At 41.6% G+C, this 23233-nt stretch overlaps 1 protein-coding gene across 1 annotated transcript in view; it reads left to right on the top strand.

Annotated features, from left to right (window-relative positions):
• Ndufaf2 (NADH:ubiquinone oxidoreductase complex assembly factor 2) overlaps positions 1-23233 on the top strand; it is a 109909-nt gene that overhangs the window by 52102 nt on the left and 34574 nt on the right. The window contains exon 2 of the mRNA XM_032898919.1: positions 20521-20610. Coding sequence (XP_032754810.1) covers positions 20521-20610 — 90 coding nt within the window. The remainder of the gene's footprint in view (positions 1-20520; positions 20611-23233) is intronic.

Here is a 23233-nt window from a genome sequence, read left to right as displayed (position 1 = left end):
TTTCTGGAGGTGGCATAGCTCAAAGTGCACAGGCCTGGTCACATCTGTCTCCAGCTTTTCTCATTCCCTGACCCCTCCCTGGGCAGGGGTGGATCAAACTACCTGCACGGAGAGCTGCTGCGGCTGCTCCAGCCTTTGGTAGCATCGGACTTCTTGCCCACTTCTTCTCCGAAGCAATGGGACTGCTGGGTCTTAACTGTGATCTTATTCTACAAGGTCAAAATCTGTTCTACAAGGATCCTGTATTCTCCCACCCTATGGCAAGCACTGACACAAGTGTAATATTTACCAAATACAGGGCATTATGCTTAGACTTTATTAGAATCCTGTGGTTTTTTTTTTTAACAGATGTTTTTTTTTTTTTCCCTGAGTGTTATTTTTTTAATTGGATTTTTTTAAATCTACATTTCAAATGTGATCCCCTTTCCCAGTTTCCCGTCCATAAACCCCCATTCCATCCCCCTCCCCCTACTTCTGTGAGGGTGTTCCACAATTTTAATCCTGGCAATCCATGAGCATGGGAAATCTTTCCATCTTCTGAGATCTTCTTCAATTTCTTTCTTCAGAGACTTGAAGTTCTTGTCATACAGATCTTTCACTTGCTTGGTTAGAGCCACATCAAGGTATTTTATATTATTTATAACTATTGTGAAGGGTGTCATTTCCCTAATTTCTTTCTCAGCTTGTTTATCCTTTGAATAGAAGGCGGCTACTGAAGAAGGCTAACTGTTTGAGTTAATTTTATGCCCAGCCACTTGGCTGAAGTTTTTTTTATCAGGTTTAGGAGTTCTCTGGTAGAACTTTTGGTGTCACTTAAATATACTATCACATCATCTGTAAATAGTGATATTTTGATTTCCTCCCTTCCAACTTCTATCCCTTTGACACCTTTTTTTTTTTTTTTTTTTTTTTTTTTTTTTTTTTGTCTCATTGCTATGGCTAGGATTTCGAGTACTATATTGAATAGGTTGGGAGAGAGTGGGCAGCCTTGTCTAGTCCCTAATTTTAGTGGGATTGCTTCAAGTTTCTCTCCATTTAGTTTGAGGTTGGCTACTGGTTTGCTGTATATGGCTTTTACTATGTTTAGGTATGGGCCTCAAATTCCTAATCTTTCTAAGACTTTTAATATGAAGGGGTGTTGAATTTTGTCAAATGCTTTCTCAACTTCTAATGAGATGATCATGTGGGGTTTTTTTTTAGTTTGTTGGCGTAGTGGATTACATTGATGGATTTCTGTATATTGAACCATTCCTGCATCCCTGGAATGAAGCTTACTTAATCATGATGGATGATTGTTTTGATGTTTTCTTGGATTTGGTTTGTGAGAATTTTATTGAGTATTTTTGCATTGATATTCATAAGGGAGATTTGTCCGAAGTTCTCTTTCTTTGTTGGGTCTTTGTGTGGTTTAGGTATAAGCATAATTGTGCCTTCATAGAAGGAAATCGGTAGTGCTCCATCTGTTTCTATTTTGTGGAATAGTTTGGACAGTATTGGTATTAGGTCTTCTATGAAGGTCTGATAGAATTCTGCACTGAACACATCTGGACCTGGGCTCTTTTTGGTTGGGAGACTTTTAATAACTGCTTCTATTTCTTTAGGAGTTATGGGGTTGTTTAGATGATTTATCTGATTCTGACTTAACTTTGTTATGTGGTATCTGTGCAGAAAATTGTCCATTTCCTCCAGATTTTCCAGTTGTGTTGACTATATAGACTTTTGTAGTAGGATAATGTTTTGAATTTCCTCAGATCTGTTGTTATGTCTCCCTATTCATTTCTGATTTTGTTAATTTGGATATACTCTCTGTGCTCTCTGGTTAATCTGGCTAAGGGTTTATCTATCTTGTTGATTTTCTTAAAGAACCAGCTCCTGGTTTTGTTGATTCTTTGTATAGTTCTTTTTGTTTCTACTTGGTTGATTTCAGCCCTGAGTTTGATTATTTCCTGCTGTCTACTCCTCTTCGGTGTAGTTGCTTCTTTTTGTTCTAGAGCTTTTAGGTGTGCTGTCAAGCTGCTAGTATATGCTCTCTCCAGTTTCTTTTTGGAGGCACTCAGAGCTATGAGTTTTCTTCTTAGCACCGCTTTCATTGTGTCCCATAAGTTTGGGTATGTTGTTCCTTCATTTTCATTAAATTCTAAGTCTTTAATTTCTTTCTTTATTTCTTCTTTGACCAAGTTATTACCGAGAAGAGCATCGTTCAACTTCCATGTATATATGGGCTTTCTGTCATTTTTGTTATTGAAGACCAGCCTTAGTCCGTAGTAATCTCATAGGATGCATGGGATTATTTCACTCTTCTTTTATCTGTTGAGGCCTATTTTGTGACCAAGTATTTTTGTCAGTTTTGGAGAAGGTACCATGAGGTGCTGAGAAGAAGGTATATTCTTTAGTTTTAGGATGAAATGATCTATAGATATCTGTTAAATCCATTTGGTTCATAACTTCTGTTAGTTTCTCTATGTCTCTGTTTAGTTTCTGTTTCCATGATCTGTCCATTGATGAGAGCGGGATGTTGAAGTCTCCATCTATTATTGTGTGTGGAGCAATGTGTGCTTTGAGCTTTAGTAAAGTTTCTTTTATGAATGTAGGTGCCCTTGCATTTTGAGCATAGATATTCAGAATTGAGAGTTCATCTTGGTGGATTTTTCCTTTGATGAATATGAAGTGTCTTTCCTTATATCTTTTTGATAACTTTTGGTTGAAAGTCGATTTTATTCGATATTAGAATGGCTACTCCAGCTTGTTTCTTGGGACCATTTGGTTGGAAATTTGTTTTCCAGACTTTTACTCTGAGGTAGTGTCTGTCTTTGTCACTGAGGTGTGTTTCCTGTATGCAGCAAAATGCTGGGTTCTCTTTACATATCCAGTCTGTTAGTTTATGTCTAACTAAAGGAATTGAGTCCTTTGATGTTAAGAGATATTAAGGAATAGTGATTATTGTTTCCTGTTATTTTTGTTGTTAGAGGTGGAATTATGTTTGTGTGGTTCTCTTCTTTTGGGTTTGTTGCAAGATTCATTTCTTGCTTTTGCTATGGTGTAGTTTCCCTCCTTGTGTTGGGAGTTTTCCATCTATTATCCTTTGCAGGGCTGGATTTATGGAAAGATATTGTGTAAATTTGGCTTTGTCATGGAATATGTTGGTTTCTCCATCTATGTTCATTGATAATTTTGCTGGATATAGTAGCCTGGGCCGGCATTTGTATTCTCTTACTGTCTGTACGACATCTGCCCAGGATCTTCTGGCTTTCATAGTATCTGGTGAGAAGACTGGTGTAATTCTGATAGGTCTGCCTTTATATGTTACTTGACCTGTTTCCCTTACTGCTTTTATTATTCTTTCTTTGTTTTATACATTTGCTGTTTTGACTATTATGTGTCAGCAGGAGTTTCTTTTCTGGTCCAATCTATTTGGAATTCTGTAGGCTTCTTGTATGTGTATGGACCTCTGTTTCTTTAGGTTAGGGAAGTTTTCTTCTATAATTTTGTTGAAGATACTTACTGGCCCTTTAAACTGGGAATCTTTGCTTTTTTCTATACCTACTATCCTTAGGTTTGATCTTCTCATTGTGTCCAGGATTTCCTGGGTGTTTTGTGTTAGCTTTTTCCATTTTCCATTTTCTTTGATGGTTGTGTCAATGTTTTCCATGGTATCTTCTGCACCTGCAATTCTCTCTTCTGTCTCTTGTATTCTGTTGGTAATGCTTGTGTCTATGACTCCTGATCTCTTTCTTAGATTTTCTAACTCCAGCGTTGTCTCCCTTTTTGATTTCTTTATTGTTTCTATTTCCATTTTTAGATCCTGGATGGTTTTTTCAATTTCTTCACCTTTTTTGGTTGCGTTTTCCTATAATTCTTTAAGGGATTTTTATGTTTCCTCTTTAAGGGATTCTTCTTTAAGGGTGTATTTATGTCCATCTTAAAGTCCTCTATCATCATCATGAGAAGTGATTTAAATCCAAATCTTGCTCTTCTACTTTGTTGGGGTATCCAGTATTTGCATTGGTGGCAGAACTGGGTTCTGATGATGCCAAGCAGTCTTGGTTTCTGTTGCTTAGGTTCCTCCATTTGCCTCTTGCCATCTGGTTATCTCTGGTCTTAGCTGGTCTTCCTGTCTCTGACAGTGGCTTTACCCTCCTGTAAGTCTGTGTTTCAGCACATCTGTAGACCTGTTTTCTTACAGCTGGATCTGGGAAGAGAAAGCTGTTCCTTGGTTTGTGTGTCCTAAAGCCTCCAGGCAGGTTACTTAAAGCAGAGGAGTTGGTCTTATCTATACTCTGGTGTATTAGTAAGCCTGTGTGTCAGCACTCCTGGAGATCACCTTTCTCCCAGTGGGATCTGGGTACATTGAGCTGAGTCACAGTGTCAGCTCTGGGTGTTGGTGGAAACTGGAAGGATCCTGTCCAGACCGCTTGCTCCTAGGTTCCTGTGTCCAGAGGGCTCCAGGCAGGTTCCTCTTGGGCCAGAAATGTGAGCAGAAGTGGTGGTCTCCCCTGTGCTCTCAGGATTGTCCACACTTCTGAGAGTCCTGCTTTTTCCCCATGGGATCTGGATACAGAGAGCTGTGAGACCAGTTCAGCTTCTGGCACAGGCGGACTTAAACAAATTTTTAAAATAGGATATTTTATGTATTTACATTTCAAATTACAAAGCCTTTTCTTGTCCCCCCCCTTTCCCATCCCCCTCCCTGTGCTTCTATGAGGATGCTCCCCCTCCCACCCATCCACTCCCACCTCACCACCCTGGCATTCCCCTATACTGGAGCATTGAGCCTTCTCTGGACCAAGGGCCTCTCCTCCCATTGATGCCTGACAAGGCCATCCTCTGCAACATATGTGGCTGGAGCCATGGGTCCCTCCATGTGTACTCTTTGGTTTAGTCCCAAAGTACTTTGTGATTTAGTTCCAGGGAGCTCGGGGGTGGAGGGAGGAGTCTGGTTGGTTGATATTGTTATTCTTCCTATGGGGTTGCAAACCCCTTCAGCTTCTTCAGTCCTTTCTCTAACTCCTCCAATGGGGTCCCCATGCTCAGTCTGATGGTTGGCTGCAAGCATCCTCATCTGATCAATAAGGCTCTGGCAGAGCCTCTCAGGAGACATCCATATCAGACTTCTGTCAGCAAGCACTTCTTAGCATCAGCAATAGTGACTGGGTTTGGTGGCTGCATATGGGATGGATCCTCAGGTGGGGCAACCTCTGGATGGCCTTTCCTTCAGACTCTGCTTCATTCTTTGTCCCTGTATTTCCTTTAGACAGGAGAAATTCTGGGCTAAAACTTTGAGATAAGCCAGGTCAGACAAAGTCACATAGTACTAAAGAAGATAAGGACAATATTTAGAGAAGACACAGAACTCTGTGTAGTAGAAGTGTACAGGACTATCTGTGTAAAACATTCTAAACAAAAGTGCATGGTGAGCTCAGCGGGAATTGTACATAGTTTTGGTCATTGAGATAAAAGTTAAAGTAGTGGGAGGTGCCCTCTGGTGTGTCACAGATACAGCTCTCAGGAGTCCCTGTCAAGTAGCAGTGGGTCTCATGCACTGTGTCGACAGATACTGTAGTGGCCTGTGTGAAAGGCACAACCTGAGCTCCACAGTCCAGGCAAGCATTAGAGTGCATTCAGTATTGCTGTGCCAGCACCTATTCCTTTTTACGTTGAATTTCACTCTGGAAGACTTAATGCTTCTATATATTTTAATAATACAACAAGTTTCTAACATACAAATTAGTTGAATTCTTAAAGTTCTGTGTAAGCAGCTTATTTAAATTCAACACATTTCCCATAGAAATTGTGTTATAAATTGTAGTTCAGTTTTCAGAATAATTCACAGATCTCATTTCATCTATAATTTATCTGAATTATAGCATATTAATAAAAAGATATTGATTAGCAGTGAAACCAAGAGAGATGCAATAACTCTTCACATCTTTTAAGGGGAGTAAAGAATAGATATGATAAATGTTTTTCCAAGTGGGCTTGACTCAGCTATAATAATCAAAAGCTGAATAAAAAGATAGCAAGAGTTACGTGAGCATTTTTCCTGAGGGCTAAGGCTGTGGGTGCTGACATTCTAAATTTTTTCTGCCTTTCTGCCAGTTAGCAGCTCGTGGCATCATCATAAAATGGTACAAAGCAAAGGGAGTGTTGAAGATTGTGCAAGGTGTCCAAAGTATTTGTTTTCATGAGTTGAGAAAACGGAGGCAGGAGGAGGAGACAGTGTGAACCTGATTGTATGGACACTGTTTCTAGCATAGGGATGGCTATACTAGAATACATTCTTAAAGCCATTTAAAAAATTCAGTGTAATTCTACACACTATCCCTCAAAGATGAAGTTCTTTTGAACATAATTTTCCAAAATTATAAATGTTAAGATTGTTTCAAGGATTAAGGTAGAAAAATAACACTAAACAGAACAATACATGTAACTCACTCTATAAACAGTCTTGCTCCTCTCTAGCTCAGTCAGGTGACAGTGATTAATAACCCATTATTAACATAGTATCAGCCAAATTACAAGGTAGGAGAACTCAGGGAGAGTGCCCTCTTTGCTACTGAGCATAAAGAAGGCTTTAGTCCATCTTTTTTTTTTTTTTCCCCCGTCTTGGTAATCAACCAACTGCATCCAGACTGTGCATCCCACCAGTGCACAGGCCAACTTTCATACGCCTGCGCCCCGTTTCTGAGATCCCATCCCAGTAAGAGCAGACCTTCCTCTGTGTCTGTAGTCTCTATCTTCAGTTTTGTCTGTTGTTTGTGTGTTTTTGAGACAGATCTCACTGTGTAGCAGAGGCTGGCCCTGCTCAGTAGATGCCTATCATATTCCATTAGATGGTTATGTGTTCTTGGTTACATATGAGTCAATTTCCATTTACTAATGATAAATACTGCTTGGTGTTGAGCTAAATTAAATAGATTAATGAAGGGTATTAGTAATTTCATGGATTGGTAAATATAATTTTTTAAAATTAAGATGAATGTACCAATAAATGTACTCCATTTTCCTTAAACTGTTTATATTTAAAAACTGTCGTCTATCCTGTGAACTAGGAGCAGTACTTACTGCAGCAGTCGACTCTTTATGGCCTGTGAGAAATGACCGAATCCTTGATTGCTATGAACATTTTTGAGTCTAGAAATCAATTTCTAAAAAATTGGCTTGAGTCTAGAAATAATAACAGTATTTACCATATTTTAAAGGCAAAGCAAAGTCTGGGCTAAGCTTTACAAGTGTAATCATTTCAAAATTCTCTACATTGTAGTAATCGCTACTCTTTTTTAATTGAACATAGTTTTTTCATATACTATATTCTGATCAGTTTTTCCTCCCCCAATTCCTCTCCGATCCTCCCAAATTTCCCAGCCACCTAACTCTATGCCCTTCTTTCTTTCTTTGGAAAACAAACAGGCAAGCAAAACAAACCAGAATTTAAAAAGAAAGAAAAAAAGAAAAAGCATAAGAACCACACATTGAAAGATAAAAACACGAAGTCTGAAACCACAATACACAAGCAAAATAACCCGGCCCAAACAAAGCAACAAGACAGTCTTCAAAAATACCTTGAGTTCATTCTCTAATGGCTCAAGTCTACCTTCAAGAGTGGTCACTATCCCCAGTTGAACCCATTGGAGAAAAGAAATGTCTGCTTGGAAGTGGATTTGGATTGGAGATAGCTTCTTGGTTAAAGGTGGGAGCTCCAGAATCTGGGTCTGCTCATCTCAGAGCTGGGTCTTGTCTGGCTTGAACCTGTGCAGGCAGGCCCTGTGTATGCTGCCACTGTCCTGTGAGTTCACACGCCTGTCGGTCTCCTGTGTGGACGGCAGTGTCTCCTTGATGACATCCATCCCTATCTTGCTCATACAATCTTTCTGCTTCCTCTCCCCACAGTACCATGAGCCCTGATGAAGGGCTTTGATGGAGACATCCCTTTGGTGAAGCTAAGTGTTTCAGAGTTTCCCTCTCTGCATATTGTCCAGTTGTGGGTCTCTGTTGATTCCCATCCTCAGCAAAAGGAGGCGTCTGTCTTTAATTATTTCCCATTTTTCCTTTTACTTCTTTAAGGTTTACAAGTGTTGTGACTGCATATCTCTCTGTATCTAGAATATTCGCTGCCATTTTTATTAACTCGGTCTTTCTTATTTACTTCTATTAGCAGTCAGTCCCAAGTGCTCAAATCAGGTTTGCAACATGATGATCAAATACTTAATTATACTCGTTGGATTTCACTGTGAGTATTTGCTGAATTTTGAGATGCAGTATGAGATTGCAATTTGATTCCTTTAGATAGCAAGTTTTGTTTTAGAACAAAGCTTTTCCATCACAACCACACATTTCCTTTTATTTGAAGTCTTTGCTGGGAATGGTGGGACACTGTTTGTTCTTGAGACTGTATTTTAATCATTCCTCCCTTCCATATGCCCCCTCCAAATTCATGGCCTTTTTTCATCAGTTGTTCTTGTATGCATATATGTATTGGTATATACTTATATATTCCTAAATATAATCTATTGTGTCCATACAGTGTTATTTATATGTATGTTTTCAGGTGTTGGCATTGGACAGTCTTTGTGCTCTTCTCAGGAGAGGACCACCTCTCCCACTCCCATCTTACGTGTCTGTCCTTTGTTGTCTAGGTGGAGGCCTCAGCCTCCCCCCTCCCCCCATCCAGTGTGGTGTATTTGCTATGTACTCCTTGTTGAACTCATGTTTGGATGATGTACTAGGAGATACAATCTCACAGACGTGTGACTGATCCTCTGCCTCTCACAATCTCCTCTGCAGTGTTCCCTGAGCACACAGAACACCGGGGTGTGGCTGTTCTGTAGATGTGTCCACAGGGACTGGGCTCCACCCTGCTTATTGGCTGGTTGTGGTTTTCCACGGTGGCTTTCATCTGTTACAGAGAGAAGTTCCCTTGCTGAGGAGAGAGTCTGCGGGTCTGAGGACAGTGTTTATAGATTGTTGTTAGGGATTGTGCTGGCTCAGTAAACTATCAGTTATAGATCCTCCACCAATTACCATGGCTTCTCTAGCACTGGGAAGTTGGCTATGTTTCAGTCCCAGCCATGGTTTCCCTCTTGTTGAGTTGTAAATCCAATGAGAGAGCTGTATGTGGGCGGTGCATGCTTTTAATGCCAGCACCCAGGAGATGGAGGCAGACTGATCCCAGTGAGGTTCAGGTTAGCCTGGTCCACATAGCAGGCCTGAAGCCATCCAGGCCTGGGCGGGGTGTGCATGTGCATGTAAAAATGATTTCCTTATCATGTGTCATATGATCTATTTAATTTGGCTCAAACAATATGAATCTTTCGCTTCCTGACTTTTGTATAAGATATATGAACTCATAATCCACATGCATTTATTCCAGACTTAGTTAATTTTAGTTTCTTGTATTTTGTTCTGTTCAAATTGTCAGTTATAAATAAACTTGATATGCTTTGCAAAGAATTATAGAATGTTTAAAGTAAAGTACTTTACACTCTTTGACCTCAAGCAAAACTCAGATCTTCTACTCTGCAAAGTGAACTGTTATGACATCATCGTTTGTGTTTTCCTTTCTAATGGAGACCCGTGAGCTTTTTCAGAAATCCCTTGCAGCTTAGAAAAAAAATTAAGCGCCTCTTAAAAAGCATACTATTAAACATCTGCTTTGCATAGTAATAAGAACAAAGTAAAATACTAGATATTTCTAAGATTTATACGCTTGATTTGAGAGTCTATCGGAAAACCTGTTTAATGTTTTATTGTAAATCTTCTTAAGTGAGTGGTTTAGACTACCCACTATGTTTGCTGTGTAAAATATGTTTTTGGAACTTTAAGGCGTGTGTGTGTGTGTGTGTGTGTGTGTGTGTGTGTGGTGTATACATAGAGAGGTAGGTGGGTGGGTGCTGGGTTGGAATGGGCCTCACACATTGTAGGCAATGACTGTCCTACATTCTCAGCCACTTTTTTGAACTTTTCATTTTTATTTGAATACAGTATTATTTTGATTTTTTTTATCAGTAGTAAACAAGAAAGTTCGTGTAGGAAATTTGCTGTAAGTAGCTGTATTTTTTCTTAAATTAGTACATTCTTCATACGTGGTTTCAGACATACATTTTATTACAAATTTTACTTACCGCTTTTTAATAATATTAATGAATTCAAGAAAAAAAAACCATCCTTTTTCAGTCAAGACAAGAATACTGATGTGCTATTAACTGGTCACAAAGCATTTCGCTGATACAGCAAGCAGATTGCTTAAGACTCTGTCTCTTTCGGCATACTGTCTGAGGCCCGTCAGCTTTTATAGCCCAAGAGGTTAAACCATATTATAACAGGCATCTCAGAATAGCCAAGCATCGTGGTATAATTTCTGATTTTTTTCCTACTATGAAATAACCTGAGAGTCCTTGTGAGGACCCATAAATATTGAGGACCTAATGCAGTTTCAGCTAATCCACAGAACTCATTGGGGTCTTAAAACTTCACCATGCTTATCTATAGGGCCTATTTAATTGCTTTTAAATATGTCTTACCTACTGAGACCTGTGAGTCTTCTAAACTCACATAAATGTGTATAGAATATGTCAAATTATGCAATCTTCAAATTTTCTAGCAGGAATGCTTCATTAATCACTATAAGAAAACACTATGATAAATGTTAAATATACATTTTTAACTGGATGTTTGCAATGATTCTACATACAAAATTCATAAATACTGATTTAAAAATCTTAAGTAGAATATGCTTATCTGTAGAAATAAGAAAAGTGCTTCCCATATGTAACAGTCGTATTTCTGGGTCTTCATGTGGGACCCTTAAAGCAGGAGCAGGGGCTGTCCCTGACCTCGGTGCCTGCCTTTGGATCCCTGTCCCCCCCAACTGAGCTTCCTCACCTCGCCTCAGTAGAAGATGTGCCTAGTTTTATTGCAGCTTGATATGCCAAGGCTGGTTGATATCCATTTGAGGGGGAGGCTCTCCTTTTCTGAGGAGAAGGGGAGGAGAGGTGGCTGATGGTGGGGATGGGAGGAAGGGACAAGAAAAGAGAGTTGCCATCAGGATGTAAAGTAAATAAATAACTTAATTAATAAAAGAAAAGTGCCTCCATTCAAACGTCTGCTATCTTCCTTTACTGATTGTGCCTCAGGATGCACTCATCGCTCAGCCTTTTCCTCATCTGTAAGAGGTTATTTTAAAGAAGAGATGCAGTACATGGGAGGCAGTGAAACATTGCCTGGTCCATGGACGTCTCCTAATGAACGATGCCTCATCTGAGTAACTTCACTCAAATTCTCCTCTGAGTCGTTTGTAAAGTGTTCAGTCTGAGTCACGATTTTGATTCTTCTAGTTGAGATTCGTTGTAAGTATAATGTTTCAGAATATCAGAATTTAAAAGTTCACTTCTAATGTCTGCAGTTGAGGTTTGTGATTTTTCAGTGGGCTTTCCTTTCATACAATATACACTGGTGTTTCTAAGCCTTCTTTTATATGCAGAATTCAATCTTTTTTAGTTAAAATTAATAGCTGGCTGTACTGCTTGCTGCCCCTGTGATAAAAGGCCAAAAGTCAGTGAGACTTTAAAGCTCTTGTCCGGGCTGTCCTACCTACTGCATTAACTGTTTCTCTAAGCCAGAAGCTCCTATCAGACAGCAAATGCCAGGAACTTGCTTGTTTACCGGGGACAGCTCCTCAGACCTCATCTCCCTTAGCCCAGTCTCTTTGCAACCCTGCCTCGCCTGTAGCTACTGCTCAGCTCGCATGCTGACAGGTTGAGGAATTGGGCTGAAAGTAGACAGGTGAACTGCTTCTCTCCTACCATGCTTCTCTCTCTACTATGCCACCCATCTTTCCCCTCCTGCCCCCAACCCAGGGTCTTACACTGTAGTCCAGGATAGCTGGAACTTAACTCTGTATTAAGAAAGAGAAATGCGTGTTGATGTTGTTGTTGATTTTGACACAAACAAGGGTCATCTGGGAAGAGGCAATCTCAACTGAAAAAAACCCACCTCAGATTGACCTATAAGCAAGTCTGTGAGGCATCTTCTTGATTAGTGACTGCAGTGGAAGGGCCCAGCCCACTGTGAGCGGTGCCAACCCCGGGCAGGTGCTTCTGGGTTGTATGAAGAAAGGAGAAAAGAGCCTGGGTCTGCTCTCTCATTCTTTGGGGCCAGCAGTGCCTCTTGCCGCAGGCATCTGTCCCTAGTCTTGGTCACCCATAGGGTGACCCACAGGGTGAACAAGACTGCAAGGAGCTGGGCCTGTGGTGACAAAGCTGGCAGTTCTTGAGCACGGATTCAGCATAGTTGTTTCGTTGGGGCAGACTGATACATTCGTGTGATACACTTTAACTGCGGTTATTCCTTTGGTATCTGCTTCCCACAAGGCCCTTTCCTCTTCCCAGAAGTTCATCTTCATCACTTTAAAATCTAGATTCTGTTTTACATAAGTAAAAATACTGTGTGAGGGTGGACTAAGCACAACAGTGGAAGTCTCCCTCTCACTCCTGGCTCATGGCCGTTCAGTCCTCTCTAGGGGTAAACCAGTGATCTACTTGTGAAGCAGCCTTCCTGGGTAACTTTACTGTACAAGCCAGTGTGTAGGAAGATGTGGGGGTGTGGGGTAAGGCAGATGACATACACGGTAGCAGATGGCTCAAACAGTGGTGACGATTCTTTCTCCTTTAGTCACCTGTGTAGAACTTCTTACACACGAGTAGAAAAAGACCAAGCACCATTTGGTTTTCCAACCTTGCATCTTTTTGCTTTCTTTACCTCGGCGTTTATTTTTTAAAGAGACCTGAGGTAGGAGAGAGAATGGGTGCGCACAGTCTCTCCTTAGTTTTACCTGAGGGATTTATAAGTAGGGCCTAAGCTACTGCCACTATAAACCATGTCTCTTCACACAAGAAGAAACAGATAAAAATGTCCAGGATTGCTGGCTGAAATGCATTTGCAATTTTGACAACTGTTCCCAATTATCAAAGTCGCCCGTTTGGCTCCTACGGTGGGCAATGAATTGCCGTTTTGGGGTGGGCACTTGGCATTTCATCCTATATGTGTTTGTCCTTCTTTCCTCTGGATTATCTGTTCATGTCCTTGGAATATTTTTCTGGTTACTGCTGGTCTTTTCTTAATGACTCATAGGCGCTCTTTATATATTTAAGAATGACTGTGTTACTAATACATATGCACATGAGTGTTCATTACAGCATTAGCTGCAGTGGCAAAGTACTGAAGATGACTTAAATGGCCAGGCTTCAGCACTCTCAGGAGTACACTGGGGAACAGTCTGGAAGTTCCGTGTGTACTATACCACCATACTGAATTGTAGCGCTCACATGAAAGCCCAGTTTTCAAACTGAGCCATCTGTATTAACGTGGATGCATTCTCCTTGACATTGCTCCCCGTACAGCACAGGTATATATAAACCAGGGTGGGCAGGTGTGGGGTGAGACGGTGGTTTCTGGAGATGGACGGCTGCTGAACCCGTGAACCCACAGCAGCTCTAGCTGCCTGCAGAAGCACACACAGGATTGGGCCCTCAACAGTCCATCACGAATGGGAGAGACTCATACGTCCCCACCCCAATGAAGAGCTGCTGGCAATTAGTATTTTCTCAGGGAGGTAGGTAACACACACACACACACACACACACACACACACACACACACACACACACACACACACACACACCGTGGAAGGCATATGCCTGGTATTTTCACAGAATTTCTCAAAGCACTTTCCTATCTCTATCTAGTATTCCTTCCTCTTTTGAGACGATAGGCTGTGTGTTGGGGGCGGAGGGTGTGGAACATTGTTTTCCTGTGTTAGATGTCTGTTCCCCAGAAGACAGACTGCTACTAAATGTATCGTTGCACTGTATCTCTTCTTCCTCCCCACTTGAAGTTCTGCCTCAATTAGCAAAAGTTAATTTTCATAGCATACCCAATACATGTTCTCTAATTAACATTAGTTTTCCTTTAGTATCACTTTAACTCCTTTTATTGGGGTTTTGTTATTTAAATGTTTTCGATTGAAATAGAATTACCTCAGTTTCCACCTCCCTTTCTTCCCTCAAGCACTCCTGGCTGCCCTCCCTTGATCCCGACCCTTGTTTCTGCACTTTCTAATTGATAACCTTCATTATGTATGTATGTATACATGTGTGTATGTATATATGTATGTACTATGTATGTTTTTTGTTTGTGTGCACATGGTTTCAAGGCCGAGCACTCTGTGTTGGACAACAATAAGGGGGCTCATCTCTGGGAAAGACTTCCTTCTCCTCATTAGCTACAGTCATTAGTTACCTGTAGTTCTCTGTCCACATGAAGTATCTCTACTTCTACATAGACATATCCACTGATGTTGCCATTGTTTCAGTCCTGCTTATGCAGCCATTTCCCACAGAAACTGTTTCACAGAACTGTGTTTGAATACTAGGTTCCCACTCAGTGGACTGGTTTGGGAAGGATTAAGAAAGAGACGTGGCCATGTTAGAAGAGGTGCTTGCCTTGGTCGTGCTGTTTTGGGATGGCAATTGAAAACCAAGACACTGTTATAGGTTTTACAGTCTTTTCCCCCCGTCTTCTGCCATGTTCCCTGGGCCACAGACGCAGGAGCTGTGATGCAGATGTATCCCATAAGCTGGGCTCACCATCAGGTGGAGCCTCTGCGTTGTGTCCTCACTTGGTGTTCTGTGGTGATCTCCATTTGCTGTGGAGGCTTCTTTCTGGAAGGTGGCAGCTTCCCCACTGTAACCAGGAAAAGAGGCTCACGAACAGAGTGTTGGCACCTCACAGCTTGTGGATTTGATTGCTAATTCTTAAAACAGTGAGTTTTATTTCGATCTTCACATTTAAAACACAACAGAGAAAAGAAGTTAGCATACTTACATAGGAGCTTCTTTTCATCACAATGTCAAAACAAACTCTGAAACTGGATAGCGGTGGTTTTTTTTTTTTTTTTTTTTTTTTTTTTTAGAAAATGACATGAGCATTTTCATATTTTCTGTGCCAGAAAACTTCTATATGAATATACCCTTGTCAGCGCATGTATGTGTATGTCTGTCTGTGTGTCTGTCTGTATATAGTCCTTAGGTAATGCGATTTTTGATGGTTTTCATTTTCTAACAATTGCCTGCAGTTTCAAAACCTTTGGCAGTGAACTGTTTAGTGAGTATTGAGTGGTTATCAGGAATACCATCTTAGCTGACTTTAGGGATGGTTTCTACATCTTTAAAATATGCTACAAAGGGTCGTGGGTTTCATTTTTATTGTTTTAGAGAGAGCAGGTACTTTCTTTGCTCTTAGCTTAGCTCTTACGGTCTAGCAGCTGAAACACACGTCTGCAGGCGAACATTTCGAGCCACACTAAAGTTCAGTGGCAGAGAAAGGCTGGCTCCAGAAGACGGCTGGCGTTTCACCGGAAATTAATGAATTAAGTTCTCGTAGGCCTCAGTGCCTTTATAAGCTGACGTAACCGGTGCCTCATGGAGCTGTGACATTCGAAAGGAAAGTGTGAAGGAGTTGACTATAAGAGCTGAAGCTTTGGGGTTGCTAGAGGAAAGGGTAGTAACAACCCCAAGAATTGGCAAGTGGGATTTAGGTGAAAGTAAACAGACATGTTACAGCAAAGGAACCAGCCAGCCAGGCAAAAGGCAGCTCGCAGATGGGTCTCAACAGGGGACTAATATCCAGATACATAAAGAACCGAAAAGATTAATCCCCTAAATACAGATCAAGTCAGGAGTAGGTTATTGACCTGAATTGAGAGTTAAGCAGAGAGGAGCTCCAAGAACCACTCACTATCTGAAGTGTTTAATACCCTTAACTGACAGGGCTGAAATTCACACTCTTCATCTCCTGTCTCACCCCTGTCAGAATAACTGACCTCAAGAAAACACACGGCAGACAGAAGACAGACAGAAATGCTGGCAAGATGTGGGGGAAGAGGAAACCTTATAGTTTGCTAATGGGAGTGTAAAGTGGTGTGGCCAAGTGGAGTTTGGTCAAAGAACTAAAAATAGTACTACTCCAAGATGGCACAGTTCTCTGAAGTCAGCACACCGCAGAAGCACTCACCTCGGTGTTTACTGCCTCACTGTGACAGTAGCCAAGAAGGGGGAGGTACCCCCTGGGTACCAGCCCACCCCGGAACCTCAAGTCCCTGGGAGGGGGGCTGTGTGAGGGAGGGACTGGGAGGAGGGAGGCTGCGATTGGGATGTAAAGTGAATAAATTAATTAATGGGAAAAAAAAGAATAGCCAAGAAATGGAACTGGCCTAGTTCCCAACCCCAGGAGAGCTGACAAAAAAATGTGCTTTGGAGATGCAGCAGAAGCCTGCTCAGCTATAAAGGCAGCCGAAAAATCACGTTTGCAGAAAAAAGTACACAGCTAGAGATTGTGTAAGCAAAATAAGGTACACCAGACAAATACCACATTCTCCCCTGCCCTTCCCATTACACCTCCCCCTCCTGTGTGTGTGTGTGTGTGTGAGAGAGAGGGGGCAACCATGAGAGGGGAGGAAGAGATCTTAAGGAAGGGAGTTGGATGGGGAAGAGTATTGGGGGGGGTAAAATATGTATAACGTGAGAGCAGAAGCGGGAACTGTATTGGGGAAAACGGGACCAGCCAGAGGGAAACAGGAAGGAAAGGAGCCGTTGTGAAGGAGACGGATGAGTAGTGAGCCGACAGCAGGAGAGATGGATGGGTGAACTAGCAGGGGCAGCACTGCAGAGCTCACCCTGGTGATGCGGATGTGGGAGAGCTGGCTGCCTTACCAACTCAGCCACCACCCAGGCCCAAATCCAGGACTTTGAGTTGGTCCAACCCAACATCTACCCCATCTATGAATTGCTAGAGCTCATAAATGGGCTGGTCCTGTAGATCCTAAGCTGCAGGATCTCCATGACACAGGGCAGCAACAGGGTATCTGAGAGAAGACTCGGTGAGGACCCAGTATTGATAGTGTAGCAGAAGCCAGAGGCCTTGAACCACGCCAATGACTCGTTGCAGTGAACATTTGCAAGTAAAGATATATGGCAAAAGGGAATACTGTGATATACACAGTGACAGACTACAGCTTCCACAGATTTTTTTTTTTCTTTTGGAGAGAAGAGTGCAAAGGCAATCAATTAAAAAGTTAAATTTTTAAAAAAAGGAAGAAGAAACTATAACAATGTTAAAAAAAGAACAAAGGACTGGATTTAGTCCTGTTGGTAGAGAGGAGGTAGAAGCAGGAGGATCACAAGTTCAAGTTCAAGGTTACCCTTGGCTACATAGTGATTTCGAGGCTGGTTGGGGATATATAAGACTCTTCCACAAAAAATAGAAAGGCCATTGAAATAGGTCAACTGGTAAAGGCACTTGCCTGAAAGGATCCATATGACAGCAAAAGCATGACGTGTATGTGTGGGTGTGGGTGGGCGTGTGGGTGTGGGTGTGTGTGTGTGTGTGTGTGTGTGTATGTAGGAAAATGCTATAATGAAACCCAATACTCATATGCTAACTTTAAATGGTAAACCTTATTCAATGACTGGTCTATGGTAAACATATTATAAATGTTAATTTTATATTCTCTTTTAAAACCTGGTCATATTACGACTCTGCCCTCTTTAGACTTTTTAAATGCATACAAAGTGTTGGTATTAAATCAGACATTGCCTGTCTATAGATACCCCAGCCTGGTTATAGGCCCCTGTGCCCTCCTTATGTTACTGACCTGACTAGACAGACGACTGTGTTTTTACCTTGGTTACCCAAGTAGGTCCTAGATAATTCTTTGGACTTAAAATGTCTATCCATTTTAATATGTTTAACGTATAGGAACTGACAAATCCAACAAGCATATGAATGGGGATCCTTTAGAATAGGCAAAAGGGACTCTAAAGAAAGGTCAACTTAAGATCACTGTCAATTACAGTAGTGTACAGTATGGCAAAATATGGCAAAGATAATATCAAATGACAGGGTTGGAACTCAGAAACAGGGAAGAGAGCACATGGAATGACTAGGACTAGGACTTTCTCTCTGAAGTCTCATTCTCATCACTGGGTCCCCTAACCCATTCCAGATGCTCTAGAGAACAGCTGGAACGTGGTGTATTGCACCTGTTATCTACACTGTGCCACCCTCCCTCCCTCTCTCCCTCTCTCCCTCCCTCCCTCCTTCCCTCCTTCCCTCCTTCTCTCCTTATAGCTTCTTTTAAATGAGCTGCACAGTTTTCTAGATGGAGGAATGGGAACTTGTTATCGTCCTGTGTAAGTTCAGTGGCAATGAGCTTTAACGATTTTATGTTTGAGAAATACACTGTTGTCCCCTGTTCTCTTTGATCATTGTAGTAGTCCTGAGTTCAAGCTTTTGTCGTGCCTCTTTCAACTGAGCGTAATATTGCTTACTGTTAACTACAACAACTGTGCATCCCTTCTTTTTGTGGTCATTGAATCAACTGTTTTTCCTTTTTTTTTTACTGTTGTATTAGGACTTATTAGATCTAAACATAAATGTTTTAGCGGGCTATTACTATAAGTAGGGTATCTTCTCAGATACTGTCTGAAAACATTTATTAGTATATGTAGTTTGTGTATAAATTCTTACTCAATGAGAAACATAAATTTTATTCCCAATTCATAAAAATCACACAAGTAGGGTGTATTCATAAGAATGGATTTTTGTAGCAGTTTATTCTGAAAAGGAAAACATCTAATTACAAAGGATTTATTTAATGAACTAATAGTTTTATTTAATCCTTCCAAAGACTATGTTTTAAGTAAATTTTTTCATCTATTCTCAAATAAAAATTTATTCTGCAATTACGAGGCACCAGAGCACCTGCTGCAGTCTGGAGCCCAGAACCTACCTCATAAGCCATCCACTGTCCCACATATGCCTGCTGCCCCAACACTGCAGGGGCAGAGGTGGGCAGCGCTGAGGCATCCTGGCTTCCAGCCTAAGAAAACCTGACAGGCTCCATGCTTGGGCAGAGACTCTGCCTTAAAGGAGCAAGGTGCCCCATCCCCTCCTGGCCTCTGCTGTCACATGCAGGCACACATACATGTGCATGCATCCCACACACACCACATCTATGTGCAGACAAAGTTAAAGAGGATGCTCACTGCTCTCCTGTCTTTCCATTCATGTACAAGTAACTATGTCTTGTACTTTCAAGTCTTATTTGAAGACATTACATGAAACTTATAGATGGGAAAAATAGGCAGGAAAGGCCAACTTTTGTATACAGATATACCTGTAGCAAGTGTTCTTTAGTGGTGCTCCTGGGAGTTCCAGACTTTGCTCTCATCCTCCTATGCTAAATTTACTGAGGTCCACATAAAAGCTTATAGGCCACATGTGTTCTGTTTTGTTTAAACAATTGTCTTCCTTTATTTAGCTGTTGTTACTTAAAGAACATACTTATATCGTAGTATTAGATAACGACTACATGAAGGCATAACATTCTGATTCTCAACATTTTAGTAAGTGATGTGCAAGCACTGTTTATATAGTAACCATTGTATTTGTGTGCAGCTTGGGGTGTTTGGCAGTGGCTTAGAAGGTAAAATGCCTGCCACATAAGCGTGAGGACCTGAGTTTGGGTCCGCAGCACTGGAGGAAAAGCCCAGACGTGGTAGCACACCTGTAATCCCAGTTCTGAGGAGACAAGGCCGTAGAGCCCATTGGTCAGCCAAACTCACCAAATAAAGGAGCTCCAACAAAATAAACAGACAAACGGAGGGTGTGTCACGGTGGAGGTGACAGGTGGAGTGGCCTCCTGGCCTCCAGGCATACCGCCTTAATCATGCCCTGGGGCCTTTTCAGTGCTCTGTTGAATTTGGTTCTATGGAGCCCTTGTGTACATCGGGGAACTTGCCTGGATCTTTTCTCCTTGCTTCTCTTTCCTTTCTGTTCTTCTTTGACTACACTGCCACCTGTCCACTTCAGCTGTGGACGCAGCTGAAGAAAGGAGACTGTCAAGCAAGAATTCTAAACTCAGGGTCATACCTAGGTGGCTTATCTGAGACTCACCAGTTTTTGTCCCTTGTCCCTATATTCCCTTGAGGTAGTGACCCAGATTGGTGACAGAATCCCAGTCTGAAAGGCAGCACCACAGAGTCCAAGCCCCGGTGCTGTGGAAACAGAGTGTCAGCAAGTTCTTGTGTGTGCTCCTTATAAAGGCTGTGGATATCCACGCCCTTGGGCAGTTGCAGCAGCTGTTGGCACCTGTCATGTATATGCAGTGAGTTTTGGTTATTATTTATTATTAGTTATTAGTGTCCTGCAGAATTAATGGTTTACTCTATTTAAATAGAATCTAGATTTGTTCTATGAAAATTTTGCCTACCATGCTAGAAAGTATAAAGTTATAAAATTTGCAATCCTTTAGAAACTGCCTTTCCCACTATAGAACTCTAAGCAAAGTTTATTCTTTTTCCTAATTTAATAATTTTAATAATGTGGTGTCCAATAATCAAAATAAAATATAGCCCATCATAGCCATAGTGGAGCAGGCTTGTGTCAGATGTTCGTTTGATTTTACAGGGCAGACTATGCGAGAGAAAAGGATTGTAGAAACAGCAAACAGAACCGAGGTGGACTATGAAGCAGGAGACATCCCAACAGAGTGGGAAGGTAAGTGTCCGCCTCCAGGAGGATGCTCTGAAAGGCAAACCACCTGTGATCTGTGAAACTGGCAAGAATACAGAGTTACTTCTCCATGAAAGCTTCTTTACAGCTTCATTTCTGGAACATTGCATTCTTTTTTTTTTTTTTTTTTTTTTTTTTTTTTTTTTTTTTTTTTGAACTGTGTAAAAGTTGTGACGCTCCAACAGAACTGGGGTTGGGGTGAGGCAAGCAAATCAAGCTCCTACCATGTAAAAGTCAAGGGTTTCACTTATGCCCTGACCCTGACCCTGACCCTTGACCCTTGACCCTGCGCCTGTCCCTGCCCCTGCGCCTGCGCCTGCCCCTGCGCCTGTACAACCTCCAGACTGGACTCCTTTTTCCAGGATTCACTAGCCCCTGAATGTGGGAAAATATTCTACTCTGGGTCTCCATTTTCTCTTTTATAACTTGTGAAGAACACTAAGCTCAGGTTTGTTTCTCTAACTCACAAAGACCATGTTAACTTATGAAGGGTGGGTGAGACAGGAGAATCACCTCAGCCTCTAGGCCAGCCTGAAACACACAGTGGATTTCAGGCTAGTCTGGCATGAGACCCTGCCTCAAAAACAATATTTTTTATGTAAAAGGTCAGGAGGTCAAGGTGCAGCAGATTGTCTCTCCTTGTTTCTGGAACATTACTATACAGACTCGGTAGCTTCTGCACAGACATCTTCATTTTAGAATCCGAGCCTTTCACTACCAGAGGGACAGCTCCAGAAGAGATGTACAGAGAGAGACCAAGTATTCCTCGGGTTTGAGCTTTCTGGTCCCAGCACAGCTCTGTCTAAGCTCCTGGTGAGACCGCATAAGCTTATCAGTTTCCAGCATAGTGCCCGGCACATAGGAAGGCAGAGCTCAGTAAATAATTTACTCAGACATGGAACCTAGCTTGAGTTAGCCTTTGCTACTTACAGTGAAAAGAAGCCTAACCAAGGGCTAGAGAGTGGCTGAGTGCTTTAGAGTGCTGGCACACACAGCATGAGAGCCGGAGACGCCACTTAAGAAGCCGAGTGGAACTCCAGTACTGACTACAGTGAGACAAGACCGTTGCCAGAGTTTCAAGTTCCAGGTTCAGTGAGACCTTGGATCTCGGCGATAAAGCATTGGAGTGATGGAGTACCCAGTGTCCTCTGGTGATAAGTACACACAAGCTAGTCCATGCACACAGCACACATAGTCACTTAGACACAAACACTAAACACTTTGTCTACAGTCACCATCATGCTTGATCGTCATGACACTGAGACAGACAGTGTAGACAGACACATGTTTAACCCATAGGGTTTCCAAGGCCCAGTAAGTTTCGATCAATTGCTGTGATGGTGCAGCCACATGTGTAGAGAGCCCTGGCTTCCTGTGGTCATAGCATGATAACTCCCTGTGGTAGGCATAAGTGGTATGCTCTGCTATTGGCACCATGTGCCTGGAAACACCTTTTCAGCCCTACCGCCTTAGCCATGGCTGCTCACTGGCAGAGGATGCTATGGCCATGAGAAAAAGAGCAAGATGAGGACAGAGAACAGAGCTTGTTTTCTTCTGAAATGCAGTCTCTAGGTTGGCAACTTCTAGAAGGAACAATTGAGCTTTATTTTCCCAGACTGTCTACATTTACAAATCTTGAATAGTGCTTGTGCCTTCTTATGAGCCTGTTTTGTCATTTTCCCAATAATAGTATAGAATTAAAATGTTTATAGAAATAAATTAAGTTATAAATAAACAAATAGGTAATGGCTCATTTTTCAGCCTCTGAGGCTTTCAGAGAATTAGAATGAGGTTTTAATGCTCTTTATGACTCTGTCCTGATCTAGTAATTCAGCACACTATCCCCATGGGCATATTCTCTAAAAATATGCATCAGCCAAATACCGAAACACAAACACTTGTACAGCGGCACACATCAATTAAATATAAAAGATACATACTCTGTGCCGTGAAAATATTAACAAACATATACAACACTGTGTACAGGGAACAGGGAGCTGTTGAGATAGTCGATATCAGCACCAAATGCACCTGTTTTAATCCTGGCGCATAAAAGTTGGCATTTTTGATTGATAATATTAAAGTACTCATGCCTACCAGTTAGTTGCCTGCTATCATACAATAAGATTAAATAGTGTGACTTCCATTCATTTATCTATGAAATTATTGACTTCCTAGAACATACATTCTGGAGTGGGAGAAAGACAGATTAGATTAAGCACTCAACTAGATAATAGGCTAATGACCATAGGAAGTGAAGCAGACAAGGGACAAAGAGGCAAGGGACAAAGAGATACTTTAAAGGGTTTTACAGTTTTAATTAGTACTCACGAAGACCTTTCTAAGAAGGTAGGTATGTATTTTTTTGTTTGTTTGTTTGCATAAAGACTGAAGAAAGATCTGTCCCTAACCTTAACCAGAGAGGGGCATTGCTAAAGCAAGTAGAGGCCCTGAAGCGCAAAGTCTTGCTCTGGTGACTAAGGAATATTACAGAAGCCAGTTTGACTGGAGTCGAGCCTAGAGAAAGCAATGGAAGGTGAGTTTAGAGCCTTAAGAGATGCCTGATCTGGTGGGCAGCGTTGTGGGCTGTTGTCAGTAGCCTCGCCTT

Source organism: Rattus rattus, chromosome 3 (genome assembly GCF_011064425.1).
Source record: "Rattus rattus isolate New Zealand chromosome 3, Rrattus_CSIRO_v1, whole genome shotgun sequence".
Lineage (NCBI taxonomy): Eukaryota > Metazoa > Chordata > Mammalia > Rodentia > Muridae > Rattus > Rattus rattus.
The sequence above is the reverse complement of the archived record's forward strand: the minus strand, read 5'-3'. Positions and strand labels throughout refer to the sequence as shown.